Source organism: Gambusia affinis, linkage group LG11 (genome assembly GCF_019740435.1).
Source record: "Gambusia affinis linkage group LG11, SWU_Gaff_1.0, whole genome shotgun sequence".
In the NCBI taxonomy this organism is placed as follows: Eukaryota; Metazoa; Chordata; class Actinopteri; order Cyprinodontiformes; family Poeciliidae; genus Gambusia; species Gambusia affinis.
The window spans coordinates 3,811,520-3,830,507 of NC_057878.1; the positions used below are offsets into that span (position 1 = coordinate 3,811,520).

General features: G+C 42.9%; 1 protein-coding gene across 11 annotated transcripts in view; it reads left to right on the forward strand.

Moving 5' to 3' along the window:
• Nucleotides 1-18,988, forward strand: part of caska (calcium/calmodulin-dependent serine protein kinase a) — a 141,183-nt gene extending 122,195 nt beyond the window's left edge. For 2 of the 11 annotated variants that reach the window (XM_044132282.1, XM_044132284.1), the window contains 14 exons: nucleotides 1,141-1,329; nucleotides 1,472-1,550; nucleotides 2,137-2,222; nucleotides 4,989-5,057; nucleotides 5,792-5,860; nucleotides 6,423-6,458; nucleotides 8,890-8,931; nucleotides 9,326-9,522; nucleotides 10,419-10,534; nucleotides 14,057-14,137; nucleotides 14,208-14,288; nucleotides 14,372-14,574; nucleotides 14,972-15,055; nucleotides 17,851-18,988. In XM_044132282.1, coding sequence (XP_043988217.1) covers nucleotides 1,141-1,329; nucleotides 1,472-1,550; nucleotides 2,137-2,222; nucleotides 4,989-5,057; nucleotides 5,792-5,860; nucleotides 6,423-6,458; nucleotides 8,890-8,931; nucleotides 9,326-9,522; nucleotides 10,419-10,534; nucleotides 14,057-14,137; nucleotides 14,208-14,288; nucleotides 14,372-14,574; nucleotides 14,972-15,055; nucleotides 17,851-18,027 — 1,509 coding nt within the window. In that variant the 3' untranslated portion in view covers nucleotides 18,028-18,988. The remainder of the gene's footprint in view (nucleotides 1-1,140; nucleotides 1,330-1,471; nucleotides 1,551-2,136; nucleotides 2,223-4,988; nucleotides 5,058-5,791; nucleotides 5,861-6,422; nucleotides 6,459-8,889; nucleotides 8,932-9,325; nucleotides 9,523-10,418; nucleotides 10,535-14,056; nucleotides 14,138-14,207; nucleotides 14,289-14,371; nucleotides 14,575-14,971; nucleotides 15,056-17,850) is intronic. The other 9 variants (XM_044132283.1, XM_044132292.1, XM_044132285.1 and 6 more) reach the window with 6 other exon arrangements.

An 18,988-nucleotide genomic window follows, 5' to 3' on the forward strand; every position in this document is an offset into this window, starting at 1 on the left:
TCACGACTGGTTGGTCAGATCATAAATGGACAAATATCTACCATACTGACAGGCTTGATAGGATGTAAGGTTATATTTGTTCAGGTTAATGCATGCCTGTGATTTTCGGTTAGATGTGTTATGTTGGAATTTTTGCTGCAAACCATAAGAAGAGAAATTCTGATGCTTTGGGATGATGTTGGTTTTGTTGTCAACCGTAGTCACATAGGAAGAATTTTGTTTGTCCCTTAATTGTTCTTTAGAAGGGTTATGTTCATAAAAAAAAAAAAAAAAAGAATTCCACACTGATTTTATGTTTGGTTTTTGGAACCTGAGCTGACTTTGTGTTATGGTTATCCACGGATATGTATACCGGTGTGATTTTATACCTGTCCCATGTGTAACTGCAGTTTTACGGCTATGTGTTGCTTTGTTAAATTCTGTACTGGTGTCTATAGTCGTGTGCGGCTGAGGACAGCCTTTGTTTACCTGGGGGGCATATGTAACAGTTATACTGCTTAGTTCCTTGTTATGAATAGGTATCACCACAAGGGGGCGCCTATTCCCTTTTCTTTGGTTGTAAGAGTGACAGAGTAAGAACTAGTCTCCTACGTGTACGTAGAGATTATGAGTGACAATAAAGAAGAGGTGTGGAAAACTTTAACAGTGCGTCGTGGCTAACCCCATTACTAACTCCTCCAGTCTCCCACCGCACCGTCACACGTTAGCTAACTAGTTCAGTAGTCTTCTTGAAGATGCCTAGCTTAAGATAAAAAATTTTTATAATACTTGACAATATTAGGTAAAAATTTTTGGATACTTAACCCTACAATGATTTTTTTTTTATATGAAATAATAAATACAGAGCTACAATCACAAGATTCTCTGTAGGAAGGTGAATCTTTAATCTGCAGGCATACAGGTAATGTATTCCAGCTGTTGATCAAAATCTCCAAATGTCACAATTGGTCGGTTCATAGTTCTAATTTTTTATACATCAAACTACTGTGTAACTTTTGAAGTTCATTCATTTTTTAAAAAAATGCAGCTTAAACTTTGTTATTCTGTTTCTGCTGAATCCTCTTCACTGACGCCCAGAGGTTTCTTGGTGTGCAGTCGGGTCTCCAATTAGCCTCTTCTTGTGCTCTGTGTGACCAACAGGCGCTGCTGCAGGCCCACGACGTGGTCGCCCACGAGGTTTACAGTGACGAGGCTCTGCGGGTCACCCCTCCACCCACCTCGCCCTACTTGAACGGAGAGTCCCCGGAGAGTGCGAACGGAGAGATGGACCTGGAGAACGTCACCAGAGTCCGCCTGGTCCAGTTCCAGAAAAACACAGACGAACCCATGGTACATGTCCTCAGAAACTCTGTACTTGGAAGGCAAACAAAATCCCAAGTTGTCCCTGTTAAGCACCACCAGCTGTCCCACCAAATCTGTGACGGTAGGAAGAAGTGCCTCTGACTGTAGGTTTGTCTGTTGAATCATGCAGGGCATCACGCTGAAGATGAACGACTCAAACCACTGCATCGTGGCCAGGATAATGCATGGAGGAATGATCCACAGACAAGGTACGGTTTCACTGCTACCTGCAGCCTAATCAAAGATTCTTCAGAAGCTTTTCACAGAATAAACACCCAAGTGCATTGTTTTCTTCTTTTTTTTGTTAAAAGGCCATTATGATGTACTTTCCAAGCACATAGTGCCATTTCATAGCACAATCTAGTGATTAGGTTACCTTCAGTTCTTATAAAAATGCTGTATTTATCAATTATGACTTAAAAGAAAATTTACATTGTCATGAAGCGTCTTGAAATTAGTCTTCTGTCTCTTTAAGAAGCTCCTGCTCTTTCTGAAACTCTGCTTACAAGACGTCATTACAACATGGCTCCTCTATTAACCCTTTAACAACATTTTTACCAGCGTTTCACTCAGAAGTGGCTCCTATAACGAGCTCAGCAGATGCACAGTTCCACCAGCGGTTTGCTAATTGCTGCTGGCTAGTCTGAAGGAACTTTAAACATATCTCATTTATAATAATATAAAAACAGGGATTTTTATTTTTGCTGTAGTGGTGATAGGAAAAAAAACAGCAGAGTCTAAAAGAGTGTAGCGTGGCTACAATGTCTCGTCTCCTCAGCTCTCGTTTCCTCTCAGGAACGTTGCACGTTGGAGATGAGATCAGGGAAATCAATGGCATCAGCGTGGCCAACCAGACTGTGGAGCAGCTGCAGAAGATGCTGGTAAGTTACTCTTCATTGTACAAATTGCTTTTTGAAGCTTCTGAAAACAGCAGAGCATTTCTGCAAATTGTCACATGCAGATCAACCTTTGAAGGCCTTAGCATTAAATCAAAAATGGAAGAAACTCTCAGCTTTAGAATCTGCAAATCATGAAGCAGTAGACTGTTTCTACTTTTTTTTCCCCCCAAAAAAATAAAACTGCTCTTTCAAACTGCTAACAAAGTGTGATATCACTACCTGGCAAATACGTTTCAGTATTCATGACCGCATCAAAATCTGATTAAAATTTTATTTGGATGTTATGTGACACAGCAAGACAAAGTTGAACAAAGTTGCATGTAGGCCTGTCACATTAACAGATTTTGCTTGAATGATAAATTGCCCCAGAAATTATTGCGATTAAGGAAGTTTTGAGACCATTTTCAAGTAATATAATGGTAATTCCATAATAATTAAAGATCAACAACATTTAATGATGTTGATGTCTCCATCAGTTTTGCGTTTCTACATGCTGACTTTTTGCCCTTTCTTCTTTTGCAAAATTGCTCAAACTTAATTATTTTGGATGGAGAGCATCTGTTAACAGTCTCCACTGGATTTATATCTGAACTTTGACTGGACCACTCATTTTCATTTCGTGTCACATCAGAACCATGGATGTCCTCAAAGTGTCGCTTCTGGCAGAATATTTTTCAAACTACCCATAAAATATTAAAACTTTCTCTAATTCTTGACATGAAGTAACATCTGTAATTTGGCACTATGCAAATATAACTTTATTTAATTTGATAAAGCAATATTTAAATCAATCACTCACATTTATTTATGTAGTGCATTTCAACAACAAGGCAGTTCAAAGTGCTTTACATCGTAAAAGTACAAAGTCATAGAACACAGTCAACAATTGAGGAAACTAGTAAACGTTAAATTTTGCCAAGTGCCGTCGTTACTCATAAAAATGTTGTTTTGTTTATTAGGTTTCTAGATCAACTCTAAGCAGGCTGGGTTTTTTGTCTAGATTTAAAGGAACTCAGTGTTTCGGCTGTTTTGCAGTTTTCTGGAAGTTTGTTCCAGGTTTAAGCACACAGCCATTCTCTTCAAGTTGTATTTATGTGGCTCGTTAGAGTCTAGAGAGCCACATGAAGGCTGGATTTGGCCTGGAGTTTGACACATGTGCTCCAAATCAAGCTGGCGGTATTGTTTAATACACTGTAATCCCTTCACTGTCGTGCGCTACCACGGTTTGTACTGTCACATAAACTCCAAGTAAAAACCTTTGACATATTAGGGTCTGAAAGGGACAAAATGCCCCAAAAGTTCAAAAGATAGAAATACTTTTTACAAGGCATTGTACATAAATCCTGTGAGCTGTGAGACGCCTGTCCAAATATCAAGTTAAGTTTAATGGGAAGTTCAGCAGTTGGAAAACACATAAAAATAAAAAAAAGTTGAGGAAAAAAAAAGTTCAGCAAGTTGAGGAAAAGCAAATGAAAGTTCAGAAGCAGAGCAGGAGACGTCTGGAGCTCCAGTGAAACATGAGGGGTGGAGTTTGTTTACAGTTTCTGGTCAGCTTCACAGCGTCGAACTGGCACATTACATTCATCACAGACAAACGTTAGCGGTCGGGTACAGTTTAAAACTTGAACACAATCCACGCCTCCAGGAATCAATTGACTCTCAGTAGATGAGGGTTGAAGTGAAGAGTAGGACGAGGGTCTGGTTTGTTTTTTTGTTTTTGTTTTTTCCCTGCCAGTGGGTCTTTTGTGGGCTCTAGTGTCCCTTATTTGAAAGTAGGCTGACAGGAAAGGGGGAAGGAGAGGAGGGAAGACATGCGGCAAACGTCGGCCAGGTCCGGGAATCGAACCTGCGACCGCCGTGTCGAGGACTGAAGGCCTCCAAATGTGGGTGGCGTTATCCCCTACGCCACCACGGCACGCCCGAGGGTCTGGTTTTTACCGGGATACTGTCACTGTACAGATCACCATCACTTTTATGTTCCTCAGCACTTAAAGGAACGGCGTTGCAAAAACGTTACCTCAACGCCTTCATCGGGTTTCTCCCTCTTCTTCTGAAAATATTTCATTTTCCTCACCTGTAGATGTAACCAGAAATGTGTCTCAACGGAAACATTTACCAAACATTTAGCTATGACCTGCTGTTCAAAACAAACCTGAAACACGAACGTCAAACTGGATTAATGAATTTTACTGCGGTTGTTTAAATACAACATTCATTAACATCAGGGCTGTTTTCATAGGTTGACGTAAAATCACACTTAATCTCTACTCCAGACTGTCCTCTCTAGTTTTGCGTCACTCCTGAAGCAGCGCAGCAGACAGTCACCGTCTATGTATCCAGACTGGCAGCAGCCGGCGGTGTTGACTTTTTAACATTTCGTCATATTTAAGTTCATTTCAAACTTGGATTATGTTTGGTACAAGTCTGCAAATACGGGCTGCACATATAAATACATATCTATCTATCATAATATGCCTTACATCGTTTCAACATGTGTTTTAAAAAAGTCAATCTGAAGGTGTGGCAGCTTTCATTGTGTCATGATCCATTACACTGGGTGTGAACAACCCTGGATTCTCCACTGGGGCATGAAGACTTATTTCTAGTTTCCTTTTCTTCTCAAGAGCCACATAAACAAACACCAGAGAACCACGTCTTCTTCACAATTATGCTCCATATTGTGCAGATCTTATGGTTGTGTTTACGACTGTGTGTGTGTGTGTGTGTGTGTGTGTGTTTTGTCCACAGAGGGAAATGCGAGGCAGCATCACCTTTAAAATCGTGCCCAGTTACCGGACCCAGGGCTCCTCGTGCGAGGTAACCCCTCTTCCTCCTCTCACTTCATCCTCATCTTCCTCTGCTCCTTACTGTTTATCTCGAGCTCCTGATCTGGTTACTAACCGCTCGCCGGATTACTGGGGGTGTGTGTAATCCAGGAATGCTGTGCGTGTGTGTGTGTGTGTGTGTGTGTGTTTTGCTTGGGCTGATTCAGATATTTAGCACACCAATTTCACAACAAAGATACCGGAACTCGTCTTTCTGTTCTGTCAGGAATGAGCCACACCTGTCTGATCCTGTCCCTGTTCGCGGACCGACTACTGGACCTGTGCACACACATCTCCCACCCAAACTGACCAATCAGGGACGAGCAAAAGACCTGGAGCAGACAGTGGGGTTGTTTCCCAGCTGGAGTTGCTTCTGTCCTCCAGGTCTTTTGGTTGTCCTGCTCACCCAGACGCCCCTTGTCGGCCCCAACCCCTCTGACCCCCGTGGCTCTGAGCTGTGGCTGTTTGTGCCAGCGATGACCTCACGCTCTGTGCTGCTCAGAGGAGAACAGCGCCCCCGTCTGGTGTTGTCTTTCAGTGCCATAGACTGTAACTGGCTGCTGGTGTTTTGTTGATGCATCTCATCACATTGGCTCTGCGGCCGCCCCAGATAGGACCCTCCCCGTCTCCTCAGACCACTGCCTGGACATGTGTGTGTGTGTGTGTGTGTGTGTGTGTGAGAATGTGTGTGTGCTGCGCGCTGCTGACCTGTGTGTCTTATTTCAGAAAGAGTCCCCCAGCACCTCCAGGCAGTCTCCTGCCAATGGCCACTCCAGTATTAACAGTTCTATCTTGGTAAGGATCCCCCTACCAACCTCCCCTACCAACCCACGTCTGTCGCCCCCACCGGTGCGTCTCATTGTCCCTCCGCCATGCCGTGGTCATCCAATACGTCCGTGTCTCCGTTAAATGTCCCCTCACTGTGATTATCTCATGTCTGTCTGGCCTGGTGACGGTTTGAGCAGCAGGGTCTCTTGACCTCCGTTTCCGATATCTGAGTTAACAAATTGGTGTGCCTCAGGGAGCCTGCACGACCCCCCCACTCTGTCTACTGCCCCCGTTCAGGTTTTGCAGGGCCTTCATTTCCCCGCCCAGGCTCCAGACAGATGCTGCAGGTGATGCTGTGACTGTTTGGCTTTGCTCCATGCTAGCTAGCTTGGTGGCTCCACAGCCAGTCCTCTCTCTCTCTCTCTCTCTCTCTCTCTCTCGCCTTCTTCACCTCCTGCTTCCGTTTTGTGTGTTTCATGCCGACTAGACCGCAGATGGTTGATGCATGCGTAGAGTTTCTTGAAAGAAGCCGCTTGGTGTTGACAGTTGACGGAAACGTGTTTCTGTAACCGTTGCTTCTACCCTGCAGGACCTGCCGTCCACCATCCAGCCCAAAGGTCGACAGGTAACGCACCGTCACTCCTGGACTCACCCCGTCCTCAAACGCTGCCCTGCAAAAGTGTTCACACCCCTTCAACAATTGGACATGTTTCATCTTAAAATGTAAACTTTGAGGTGTTTTAGGGAGATTTTATGAGGAAGACTAATAATTGTTCAGTGTGATGTGTGGCTCTTTGGCCACACCATAAGAAATGGTCAGTTTAGGAGTTTTTCTCTAAGGTCTAGTCCAAAATAACAAGCTTTTCAAAGTAACTATCTTCAAACTATTTCTTCATTTCCATATTTATAGAAAAGGCTTGCCTCATTCTATAAAATATTTTTTCTTTTGTAACATAGTATCCATTTTATTCTCAAATCTGAAAAATATAAATAAGCTTTAGATTAATTTAGTTAGTTTCGTAATAAATCATTTTATGTAGAGCATGTTTTTTATTTTGTTGTGGTGGAAACATAAACAACTCTTTGAATTAAAAAACAGATGATAGTTTCTAAAAGTTTTGATTAATAGGCATTTGATAGGTGTGGTAATCAATGCTTTATTGAGGCACATTTATCAATAATTCCAGCTGCAACACAGATATTTTTTCTTCATTTCGGACTTTGATTGGACCATTTTTTAGCAAATGAATCTGCTTTGACCTAAAATATTTCTTTGTAAACGTCTACATGATATTCAGAGTGACATGCACTCGGCGCTTTTTGTAAATGACTAATGTTCTCCACTAACCAGTAAGGTAAAGGTGGCCATCAGGATGATTCTTTTGCTGCCCAAATTTCAGCAGCAAGCGAAGGCAGTTGAAGAACAACCGACCCAGATTCTTGTCTTGAGACGATCTGGCAGATTTTACATCTGACGGCCATTTCTTCTAAAACTGTTTACATTTCAGATAATGAATTAAAATCCATTTCCTGCAAAAAGGATTTTTTTTTTTCTCTTGCTAAAATATTTGCTTAGTTTATTATTGAAAATGTAAAATCAAAATAAGCAAAAAAAACTTTTAGAAATCAAGTTATTTAAGATCCCTTAGTATTTTACGCCATTTTTTAAATATCAGCAGCACTGCTGTGCAGTATTTACAAATCAGCTAGATTTATAATAAATATATTCAACTATATTCCTTTTGACTCTGTTAGCCAATCAGGTGACTTTTGGTTTGAATACAGATGCAACTATTTTCAGATTTTGACTCTTTGGTAAAAGCCTCGCGTCGTTTCTTTCCACTCCTCGAAAATCCTGTAAAATTCACTGAAGGTTTGTGGATGTAACTCGACAAAATGTGAAATGAGGGGTGAGAATAGTTATGCAAGGCACCTTATAACACGTCCATTCCTCTGTTTGCTGTGTCCGTCCCTCTCCTCACCTCTTCCACCTGGCGGTTAGAGTGATTCAGGACCGTTTGAATGGACAGGAACTGCTCGGTACCAGATGTCTCTTTATGGTCTGGGTTAATGTTGCGGACAGCGTGGAAAGTAATCGGCTGCATCCTCTAAGGAGAACGTGTGGCTTCGCTCTGAATGCATAACTCCATCATTTGTAGTTAGAAGGCCTGCTGCCTCTCCGCTTTCAGCAGACCACAATGCATCAAGATCAATATCGCTCTGTTATCTGAAGGGGGGAACAATAACAACAAAAAAAACAGGTTTGATTGATTCTGAGAAGACGGTGCTGGGAGGAAGTGGTGCGAGGATAAACTGCATGGTGGTTAGAAGAAGCTGCAGATCCAGATGGATTCCAGAAACAGAGAACTCTCCTTAACAAGCACAATCACGCTAATTGATGCTTTCATTTTGAAAGGCTGTGTAATACCACCAGGTTGTCAAGAACTTGAGCGATACAAGACAGCTACTACAACGTTCTTCAATAAACCGTTCTGATATGATAACATGGATCAGGACTCTTTTTGAAGCAGCTCCAGTTTAATGTGAACCAGTCCCACTTCATATTTCAACTTAACACTTTTCTTAATCCTTTCAACACGTCAAAATTCAAGCACGTCCCGAGTGAGAAATGATACCGTCTGCCCTCTGTCACTAACTCGTTTCTTTCCATTAAAACTGCAGTTACAGGCACCATTTAACAGAACCCTTCACCCTTTTGATTCACACATTTTAGCCCCTCCTTGAAAAATGAAACTACTGGTTAGTTTGTCTTTTTTCAAGTGTACTAAGACGTTTGCACCAGAAACTAGACAAAAGGAAAATACTTGGTGTGATTTGGTGTTTTTGCTGTGATAATTCTCTTAATGGCCACTAGAGGGCGGCAGACGACAGGCTCACCTGAGTGGCTTGTGGTTCATAACAGGGTCTTAAACTCACCATCTATGGACCAGCAGGTTTCTTAGCTACTCCCCTCCACCCTCCTCCCCCTCCCACTGCTGTTCAGTCGTGTCGCTGCGTTTTTGCTGCATGATGCGTGTGATGCTTTCAAATCCTAGATGGGATCCAGACCTCCCACAAAGGACAAAATGTCCGTTAAGGTAAGAGGCAAACTTCCTTAAGCCTCATAGAGGCTCAGCAGCCCCCCAGCCCCCAGTCATCCCTCCTGACTAACAGACTCTGTGGTTCTGGTAGTTTCCTGGCAGGATTAAGCCAAACTTATTCAGATCTGATGGAAACAAGCAAGACCTGTACCCGAGTTCCTTAACCAACCTACAGTATTTGGGTTTATCTCACCACTGAGCCCCGCCCTCCCTTCTTCCTTGGTAACTAGATTCCAAGATGGCAACCTGGACCCCCCCACTAATGATCCCTCTCCAGCTCCCTGTCCGACCCAATGTAGCTACATCCTTCACTTCCTACAGTGCTTCCATCACCAACGCCTTTTACTGACTAGCCCAGCACTCCTCCTTCAGTGGTTTTGTTTCACCACAGATCTACGTGAGGGCCCAGTTCGAGTACGACCCCTCCAAAGACGAGCTCATCCCCTGCAAGGAGGCCGGCATCCGCTTCCGCGTGGGCGACATCATCCAGATCATCTCCAAGGACGACCACAACTGGTGGCAGGGCAAGCTGGAGAACACCAAGAACGGCACGGCGGGCCTCATCCCGTCCCCCGAGCTGCAGGAGTGGTGAGTGTGACGGAGACGGCTCCAAAAATGGGACGTCTGCGTTTACACCTGGGTCACGCATCAGGGAGACTCCCACCTGCTAATCTGTTCTGACCTACAAGCTGCGGCTCGCAACGTGCCAAACATAAGAAAACGTAAATTGTTAAAAAATAAGTTTTATGTTTAAGTACAAAAACTGCAAAGCAGAGACTTCCAGAGTCCTGGAGCTGCTGATGAGGACAGCAGGTCACCTTTGAGCTTTTAGCTTTGCACATCTCGGACAGGGTGTCTTTATGTGTCTCTGAGTGTTCAGGTCCATCACTACACCCAGTTTTCAGGCCTGATCTCTAGTTTTAGATGTAATAACAGAACTTTCAGAACCTTCACACAGCTTCTGTGCCCTTTAGACTTTTCTTATTTTTCTTATTCACTGGAAACCTTTTAAAGCCACATTGCATATCAAAGAGAAAAGAAGACTTTGGCATGAAAATAGTCACAGAAGAAATGATCAGTTTGCCTTAATCTACCCAAAATAAAGGATTAACTCCTTTCTTTTAATAAAAATGTTAATGACAAAGTCAAAAGATTTAATATTAATCCCTCAGAATACATGTGCCGTTAGTGGAGAGGAAATCCATTTAACAGGAAGAAACCTCCAGCAGAAGCAGAGCCTGGCTCAGTGTGAGCGACTGTCTGCCAGACAGACCGGAGGTTGGAGAAGTCGGAGCAGAGACGCAGAAAAGAAACAGACGTGTTGACCTTGGAGTACTTTCTATGTTAGAGAAGTGTAAGACACTGGGGGTAGTGATAGCAGCTCCTCCATTTTGGTGCCTCAGACACAGAGAGGCTCTCGAGTTTTTCCACAGCTAAACCGATTCTGCACACCGGGAAGCTCTAAACTCAGTGTGCTTTGGCAGGAGGGTGGCGTGTATCGCCATGGAGAAGACCAAGCAGGAGCAGCAGGCCAGCTGCACCTGGTTCGGCAAGAAGAAGAAGCAGTACAAAGACAAGTATCTGGCAAAGCACAATGCAGGTACAGTGATCACACCCACAGGAACTCACAGTGCTGGCTGGCTAACAGGGAGATCAGTGTGTGTGTGTGTGTGTGTGTGTGTGTGTGTGGGAGTTGAGGGTAAGCAGACCTCGTAGCTCCAGTAGCAAAGCCACAGCCAGGAATGAGAGGAAGAGATGTCAGACATACCTTAGAAGAGCACGGCGGCGACTCAGGGAAACATGAGCAGCTCGGGCGTACTGATGAGCTTCCATCCTGCTCTTCTGTCCACACACATTTAAATACGGTTCACTCCCTCCAGGATGTTGCCATGTATTTTTCATTTTTGTTTGTGATTGTCGTGGCACAAAACTACAAACTTTCCGGCGCCTTTGTCAAAAAAGTTGCTCTCATAGTTGCAGATTTTGACGTTAAATGGTCTCACAAAAAACAGTCAAATTGCTGCAGGTTTTGCTTATTATTGGGTTAAAATTAGAGGTGCACCTTTTGTTTTGGTCTTTGGTTACTAAAACACCAAGATAACAAACTTCATCTTTTATAGGAATGGTGCAGATTTCTGATTTAGTACACTTTTTAATAGCCATAAGTTCACATTTCTTAATATTAAAGGTTAATCCAGATGCCTTTGAGAACTCCTCAATTGCATTGATTGCTGCAGAAAGTTGGTTGTGTCATCTGCAAGTTGAGTTAATATGAGCTAATCACCAAAAAAGGGAGATGCCTCCTACTGCACTATTCTGAATATGATGGGTCATGAGTTGAGCCACTATCAGGAAGAGGAATGGAGAGGCTGGCCAGCCTTGTCTTACCCCCTATGAAGATTAAATCTGGGAGAAGTTCCACCTGGAAGTGAAATTCATGTAAGGATTGTAAAATGAACTGATGCTCCCTGGTATAAAACGCTTTATAGAAATCTAAGCATAAAATGGAGCCATCGTCATCTAACAAGTCAGACTAAACCACTGGCAGCAGGAGGGTGTAACGTCATGGAGTCTGTTGCTGAAACCGATGAAGAGCCTCTCAGACGTTACAGGAAGCGTCAGCGCGGAATATGTCGATGAATATGGACGCCGCTAACGGTCACCTGCGTCCGGTCATGTCGTCTGTGAACACGACTGGATCCACCGCGGGGCTCTGGAGGCTGTCAGCTGCCCTCCATGTGGTTGGGATCCTGGGTTCTGATTGGGTCCTCAGATCCCAATCAGACTCCGTGGAACAATAAGAGTCGCTTTGTGTCCATGTGATTCTAATGGGGGAAATGAATCGACTCCTCTTGGTCATGTTTCACTGCGGTGGTTTTTAGTGACCTCACACTGAAAACAGAGAAGATGGAACCTTTTATTAGTTTGTGTAAGAAATCATATTATAAAATTAAATATTAAAGATCTTTATATATTTTCAATATAAAAGAAAAGGTTATTTTAGCAGCCTGTGTTTTTAAGCAATATCCACATTGATTATCTGCAGTGGAAGGGACACCAATGCTACACAAATTTTATAACTACTAATAAAGTAATTTAATGTTTTTTAGCTCCAGACTATGTGCTTTATATTATTTAGTGGACTCCCTATTGATCTACATTTTCCATGTATACATAAAGAGCTCACTCTGCTGGTCTTTTTGTACACAATATTGTTTTAAAATGAAAAACATAATTGTAGCAACAGGGCTGGAATCAAAACGGTTGCAGAACCCTGCTCTAGAACTAATACCGAACCGTTTCCAGCTCTCAGTGGCGCCATCTAGCAGATTTTAAACCTTTTAAAACGGTTCCTGGGCTACTGGATGAGAAACAGGTCTTTAAAAGTCTTAAATCTTTATTTTATTTATTACTTTTGAAGCTTTGCAATAAAACTTTGCTTAAGGTGCACATTTTAAATGTGCAGTTGAATGACAAAGTAAAACCTGAGTTTAACAGTTGCTATGAAGACTTGGAAACTTTTTGCCCTCAGAGAGTAAAAAAGAAAGTCCAAAAAGATTTTTTTTAAAAGCTTAATATAGATGTATTTTATAGGGAATGTTTTGAGGTATCAATAATTGATAAAAGGTGAATCCGTTTCCGGTGTTTTCAGCCAGTGTGTGTGACCAGCTCAGTGTCTGCTCTGTTTCTGGAACATTTTGTAAGCGGCCATGTTTTGACCCTTGTGTTGCTCTCTCTTGCTCTCTGCCTCTGACCGGCCTCTCTACGTGTAAGTAACCACCGGCTCCAGCTCTTCCTCTTCCTCCTCCCCTTCCTCCCTCTCCTCTCCGTTCGCTGTCGCCGTTTCACTTTGGTTCCTGTTGTTTTTCTGCAAACAACAAGAAGATCTGAGACCAAAACTGAAACCAGGCAGCTTCCTGTAGCGTTTGTCACACTCCGTTAGACCATCTCCAGCCCAACACGTGTTTCTCCCTCTTGTGTGTGATGTTTGCTGCGCCCTCTGACATCAGCGCGGCAGGCTGATCGGCGGCAGCTGCAGTGAAGAACCCAGTGACTTGTGGGGATTGTATTTCACTTGTCAGCGGCCTCAGATTCACAGAGCTTCGTGTTTCAGATGCTGGGAACACACTGTACTGAGATCAGCAGCACAGACAGTCTGCAGCCCCACTCATTTATTCTGGGCTCTGTTTACATACAGAAAGATCTCACCATTACTATTATGAGTTATTTTTGTCAATTAAATCCAAAGCTGAGAGGTTTTGGGGGGGGGGGGGTTTGTTCATGACAATATTTGCAGACTCCTTCGTGGTAAAAATATTCTTCTGACAGATACAGAACAGCTCAAGCCGACTGTAGGTCGTTTGTGAATTGATTATGATTGAAAGAAACAGCAAAATTACGGAATTCCAGCTCCAAACAAAAGCTTACGAGTACCAACTTCCTAAAAAAGGTTATTATCTCACAGATTCTGTGGGACTTTCTGCCGCTTGTAAAATGATCTGTTCATAAAAATGAACAGTTCTGTTCAGAAACGTACGTTCACTCCTCAGTAGCATCACTTTGTCATTGTGTTTTGGTGTTTATTGATGTTTTGTACTTCAACCATTTCAGCACAATTTCATATTATAGCACACATGCTAAAGCAGGGTAGCATACTTCCATTGACCATATATGGTGTGTATTGTTCAGTGTTTATTCACTTGACCTTAGACTCAGCAGTTTGAAAATAACATTAGAACAACAAAACGTTTGTAGAAACGGCAACAAACCAACATGTTAGCATAAAGTGTTGGTTTGTATTTGGTGCCTTCTTGGTTGACATTTTTTTATTCATTCAGTGAAGTTACTCAGTGGGTAGAGAATCCAGAAACTTTACTCAAGTAAGAGTAGCGATACTTCATCATAATATTACTTGAGAAACAGTAAAAAGTGCAGAGTAGCAACCGTAGCATTTTTTTTTCTAAGTTACCCAAGTAAATGTAGCTGGTTACTATCCACCTCCGATCAGAACCCAAACCCGGTCATCACTGTGTAGGTCCGTCTGTCTTTCACCACACAGTTAACAGATTCATCCAGGTGTTTTTCCTCTCTGCTCACTCTTGTCTCCCTCTATCACCTCCAGTGTTTGATCAACTAGACCTGGTCACGTATGAGGAGGTGGTGAAGCTCCCTGCCTTCAAGAGGAAAACACTAGTTTTGTTAGGTAAGTGAAGCCTGGCATTAGAGTCGAGGCTCAGAGAAACGTCTCGTTTACCTCCATGTTTACCCCTCAGGCGCTCACGGAGTGGGCAGGAGACACATCAAGAACACGCTCATAACCAAACACCCCGACAGATTTGCCTACCCCATCCCACGTAAGACCTCACCACATCTACCGTACATGCCCATCATACATGTCCAAGTGCGAATACCTCACTTCCTGTCTCTGGGGCTCCAGACACAACCAGACCTCCAAAGAAGGACGAGGAGAACGGGAAGAACTACTACTTCACCTCTCACGACCAGATGATGCAGGACATCAGCAACAATGAGTACCTGGAGTACGGTAGCCACGAGGACGCCATGTACGGGACGCGGCTCGAGACCATCCGCAAGATCCACCAGCAGGGACTCGTGGCTATATTAGATGTGGAACCTCAGGTGTGTGCTCTTGGTTACCTTGTACAAGCCTTATGCTGTCCCATAACACACCTTCCCAAGTTTGGTTGAAAATGCAAGTTAAGTTTAGTTTAGAGGTAGGGTTAGTTTTAGGACATAAATGGTTGGAATATTGTTTACATTCTGACATTTTGTGCATGCGCCCAGCGCTGGTAGGCAAAAAGCCGATTCTTTTACTTGCCATTCATAGCCGTGCTGCCATGGTGCAGCAAAGCACTGAGTCCCTTTTTCTTCTCCAACATTGAGTCGTCGTCGGTTAGCAGGTTTTTGCCTTCCAGCAGCGATTTGAAGTAGACATAATGTCTTAGGGATATAAAACAAACAAACCTGTATGCTGTATCCCAGCTCTGTTTGACTGCTAACACGTGACTCGTTTCAGGCGCTGAAGGTCCTGCGGACGGCAGAGTTTGCCCCATACGTTATCTTCATAGCAGCTCCAACCATCACACCTGGCATTAATGAGGTAAAAAACACAGCAAACACACCAACATCCTTTAGCTCCATCTAGCTCGTTCGCACGGTGCGGCTCAAAGACGCGATAAAACCCAGAGGCCAAGAAGTTAACCAGGTCTTCACTCTCCTGAGAAGCCGTGGTCAGCTGACAAAACGCAGGAGGACAAATGGAAACCAACAACTCAGAACAGTAAGGAGATGAGAATGGGCCGGCAGCAGCCTGGATTTGGTCCAGAAGCTGATACCTCTCACGTCAGAGAGAATAATAGAAGTTATGACAATCAATCAACACTATAAATATTGATTCTTCACTCAAACCGTTTGCTAATAAAGTCCTGCAAAAATGATCGTATAGGAATGAAGAAAATCTAAAAGCAATGTTAAAGTCTAATAACATTTAATGTAGTATAGAGTAGAAATATCCTTTGTTGTCCTACAATAGGGGAATTCTTTGTGCAACAGCGGCAAAGTGACAAGAAGTCAAAAATAGATTCACATAGAGATAGAAATATGCAACATATAAGCACAACATATGTATAATAAGAATAACCTTTCAACACAAATACTGGGTAGTTGTGATCTGAATTAAGTCCAAAGGTTAATTAGAAATGTACCAAATGTGGAAATCCACCAGCAGGTCTGTGGTTTTAGCCCCGCCTCCTGATCACACAGTGTGTGTAAAGCTGCTTCCTCTTGTGTTCCCTTCTCACTCCTTCCTGTTGTCTTTTATTTCTGCATGCTGCATGTGTTTGCTTGTTTGCTTGGCTCTCACCTCAGCCGCCCAGGTGGTGTCGAACTCTGCCAGTAAGTAAAGTCTGGAAGGACTGAAACTGCTAGGTGCTATTTCTAAGCGGTGTGTGTGTGTGTGTGTGTGCGTGTGTGCGTTTGTTTGTAATACCTTGTGGGGACCATTTTCCTGATACATACTGCGTTGTGGGGACACACTCTCCTTATGGGGACCGAAGCCTGGTCATAAGCAGAAATCCTGTTTTTGTGTCAGGGGTTAAATTTAGGACTAAGGTATGAATTGAGTTTTGGTTAGGGTTAGGATAAGGGTAAGGTTTAGGCTTTAGAAATGATTGGAAGTCAATGGAAATCCCCACAAAGATAACCCCACAAACGTGTGTGTGTGTGTGTGTGTGTGTGTGTCTGCCTGCTATAAGCTGCAATGGAAAGTGCCTCTTTGTGTGTTAAGCCTCCATCCTCTCCAATTAGTAAAGGTCCCTGCACACTGAGCTCAACAACTTGACAAGCTTCTCTGAACTGGGGTTAAAAAAAGAGAAGCAGTCAAAAGTTTTCATACCTGTTGAACTACAACCACAAACTATGATGACTTTTATTGGAACATCACATAAAAATGTGATCGACCAACCAGAGTATGTGCAGAATTGTGATGTGTGTAATATTAAAAATATTTTTAAAAAGTGGTTCCACACCAGAATAATTCAGTCCCAAGCTGACTACCTGATAACCCCTGGCTCCAAAAACCAGATTGCTAATCTCTCATTAGTTGCCTTAGTGTCCTTGACTGTTTGTAGTAAAGAAGACCCTGTTGAGCTTGACTCTAGTCTGGCATTGTGAAGAGACAAAGATCTCTGCAAAGGAAGAAACCACACTTCAAATACAAAATGTATTTATGAAGAGGAATTACAGCATGTATTTAGTGGCCTAAACATTTTCCCAGATGGGGGATCCGTTTACAACCTAGTGGCAAATCTCAAACCGTTGTGTCCCAGAAGGTTCAGCACAGCGTCACATGGGAGAGTCACATTGTAGTGACTTTGTAAAATCAGAGAGATCAGGCTGAGGATTGGAAGACAATGACCAACATCAGCCAGATAAACTGATACATGCTGTCATCAAGTTTCTCTTAGATGTTCCAACATCCACGTTAAACTCCACAAGTGATTGGGATTTTGTACTTTGTGCCCCTAATCAGGAGAACGGTTTATTTTTTCATATACAGACCGCTGAGACTGGCCAGATTTTAAAATCTTTTCTTAAGACCCATTTTTATTCTTTGGGGTTTGAAACATTATAGAATTTGAGCTCCTTTTATAAGGACATGTATGGACTACCTTTGTGTTTTGTCTTACTTTTAAGTATTTTTTATTGTTCTTATTGTTGTTATTTTTAGTTCATTTCATTTAGTTGTGCAACACTTTGGTCAACATCTGTTGTTTTTATTTACCATATTAACAAATTGAGATGGACAGTGGCTGCGTTTCCATTACAGATGTTCTCAAAACTTTGTCCAAAAAACAGAATTTTGCTCTCGCAGCATTTCCATTAAATAAAAAGAGCAATTAAAATCAAATCAAATCAATAGATTGTTTACGTGATAAGTCATTAAAAACATGCTGCACCACTTCCTGTCGTCTTCTTTGTCATTTCCACCAGCAGAAACATCGGGTTGTTGATCATGTGACTCGTGTGATACGAAAAAAGTGTTTGCGTCACAGTTTTACAAAATAACCATATTTCGATGATGCCAAAAAAAAAACACCTTATCCTACAGTAAAAACTTTATATCAGAAAACAAGAGTTTTGTTGAAATTGGCGTTTGCATTAAGCAAATATATTTTCAAAATGTCAAACCATGTCATTTAAGGTAAATAGAAATGCAACTATTTACTTTCACCTCACAATTATGCACTACTTTTGTTGTTCTGACACACAAGTATCTGTGGTAATTTGACAAAACACGGCAAAGGTAAAGGTGTGTTAATCTTCCTGTCTTCATGCCTGTCTCACTCTCTGCCTGCGTGATGGTGAAACCTCCCCGTTTCTCTCCTCCTCCTCCAGGATGAGTCGCTCCAGCGGCTGCAGAAAGAGTCGGAGATCCTGCAGAAGACCTACGCCCACTACTTCGACATGACCATCATCAACAATGAGATTGACGAGACCATCCAGCACCTGGAGGAGTCCATGGACCTGGTGTGCACCTCCAGCCAATGGGTCCCGGTGTCCTGGGTCTACTGACCCACTTCGCCTGCCTCTCTGGTCGCTCCCGCCATGTCTGATCTTCAGCAAACAGAATCAAGGAGTAAAAAAACAAACAAAAAAAAAAGGACTGAGCTCCTTCTTGCTACTTTTGACCCAAGACTCCCTTCAGCGTACTGTGAAAGCATCAACAGCACTCACCTGAATCGATCACGGTCTTGTATAAAATCAGAGAAAACCAATATGTGAATATGGTCATGTCTGTACTAGCTAGGAGGCTAGATCTTTGTAGATGTTTTGTTTTAAAGAGACAGTACTGTGTTCCCGTTCCTCCCATGTCAGTGCGTTGCTTGCTCTCCGGACCTCCCATCTCGCTGTGGTCCTGTTGGGTGTTGTGAACCACCTCTAGTGAGACACTGGCAGTGGCTACTTTATCAAGAAACTGAAGTTAAAAGCACACAAAGCACACTGCAGCGTCTTCTCATCCGTAGATCGCATCAGCAGCTCAGAATCACTCATCTGGTTTTGGTCCGAGTCGTTTCCCTTTCGTCGGCCTTTAACGTTGGCGCCCGGTGCGGCTCCACGCACATCCATCCATCCATCCATCCATCCACCTGCCTGGTACTGTCTCTTCTAAATGAATCCACAAGTGTTTCAGACATTAGGATGAGGTTGTCATGCATGTGAACATTTTTGAGCTTCCATGCTGTCAGTCAGTCAGTGTTCCTCATGTCCCTCCATGGACTTCCATCAAACAAAAGATGACTTAAAAAAGTAAAAATTCCCCCAACATTCCTGCTGTTGGACAGACTGAATTCCACGTGAAGAAGGAGCGAGACAAAAAAAAAAAAAAACCCAGAGCTGGACGTTGACTCGACGCCTGTGCCACACCCTTGGAGTTTCAGGCGACATTTCTAAACCACAGATTTATAAAGAGATCAACCATGTATGTGAGCTGTGTTTGTAAGAAAAGAAAATCTAATAAAAGTCTTGATTTGTT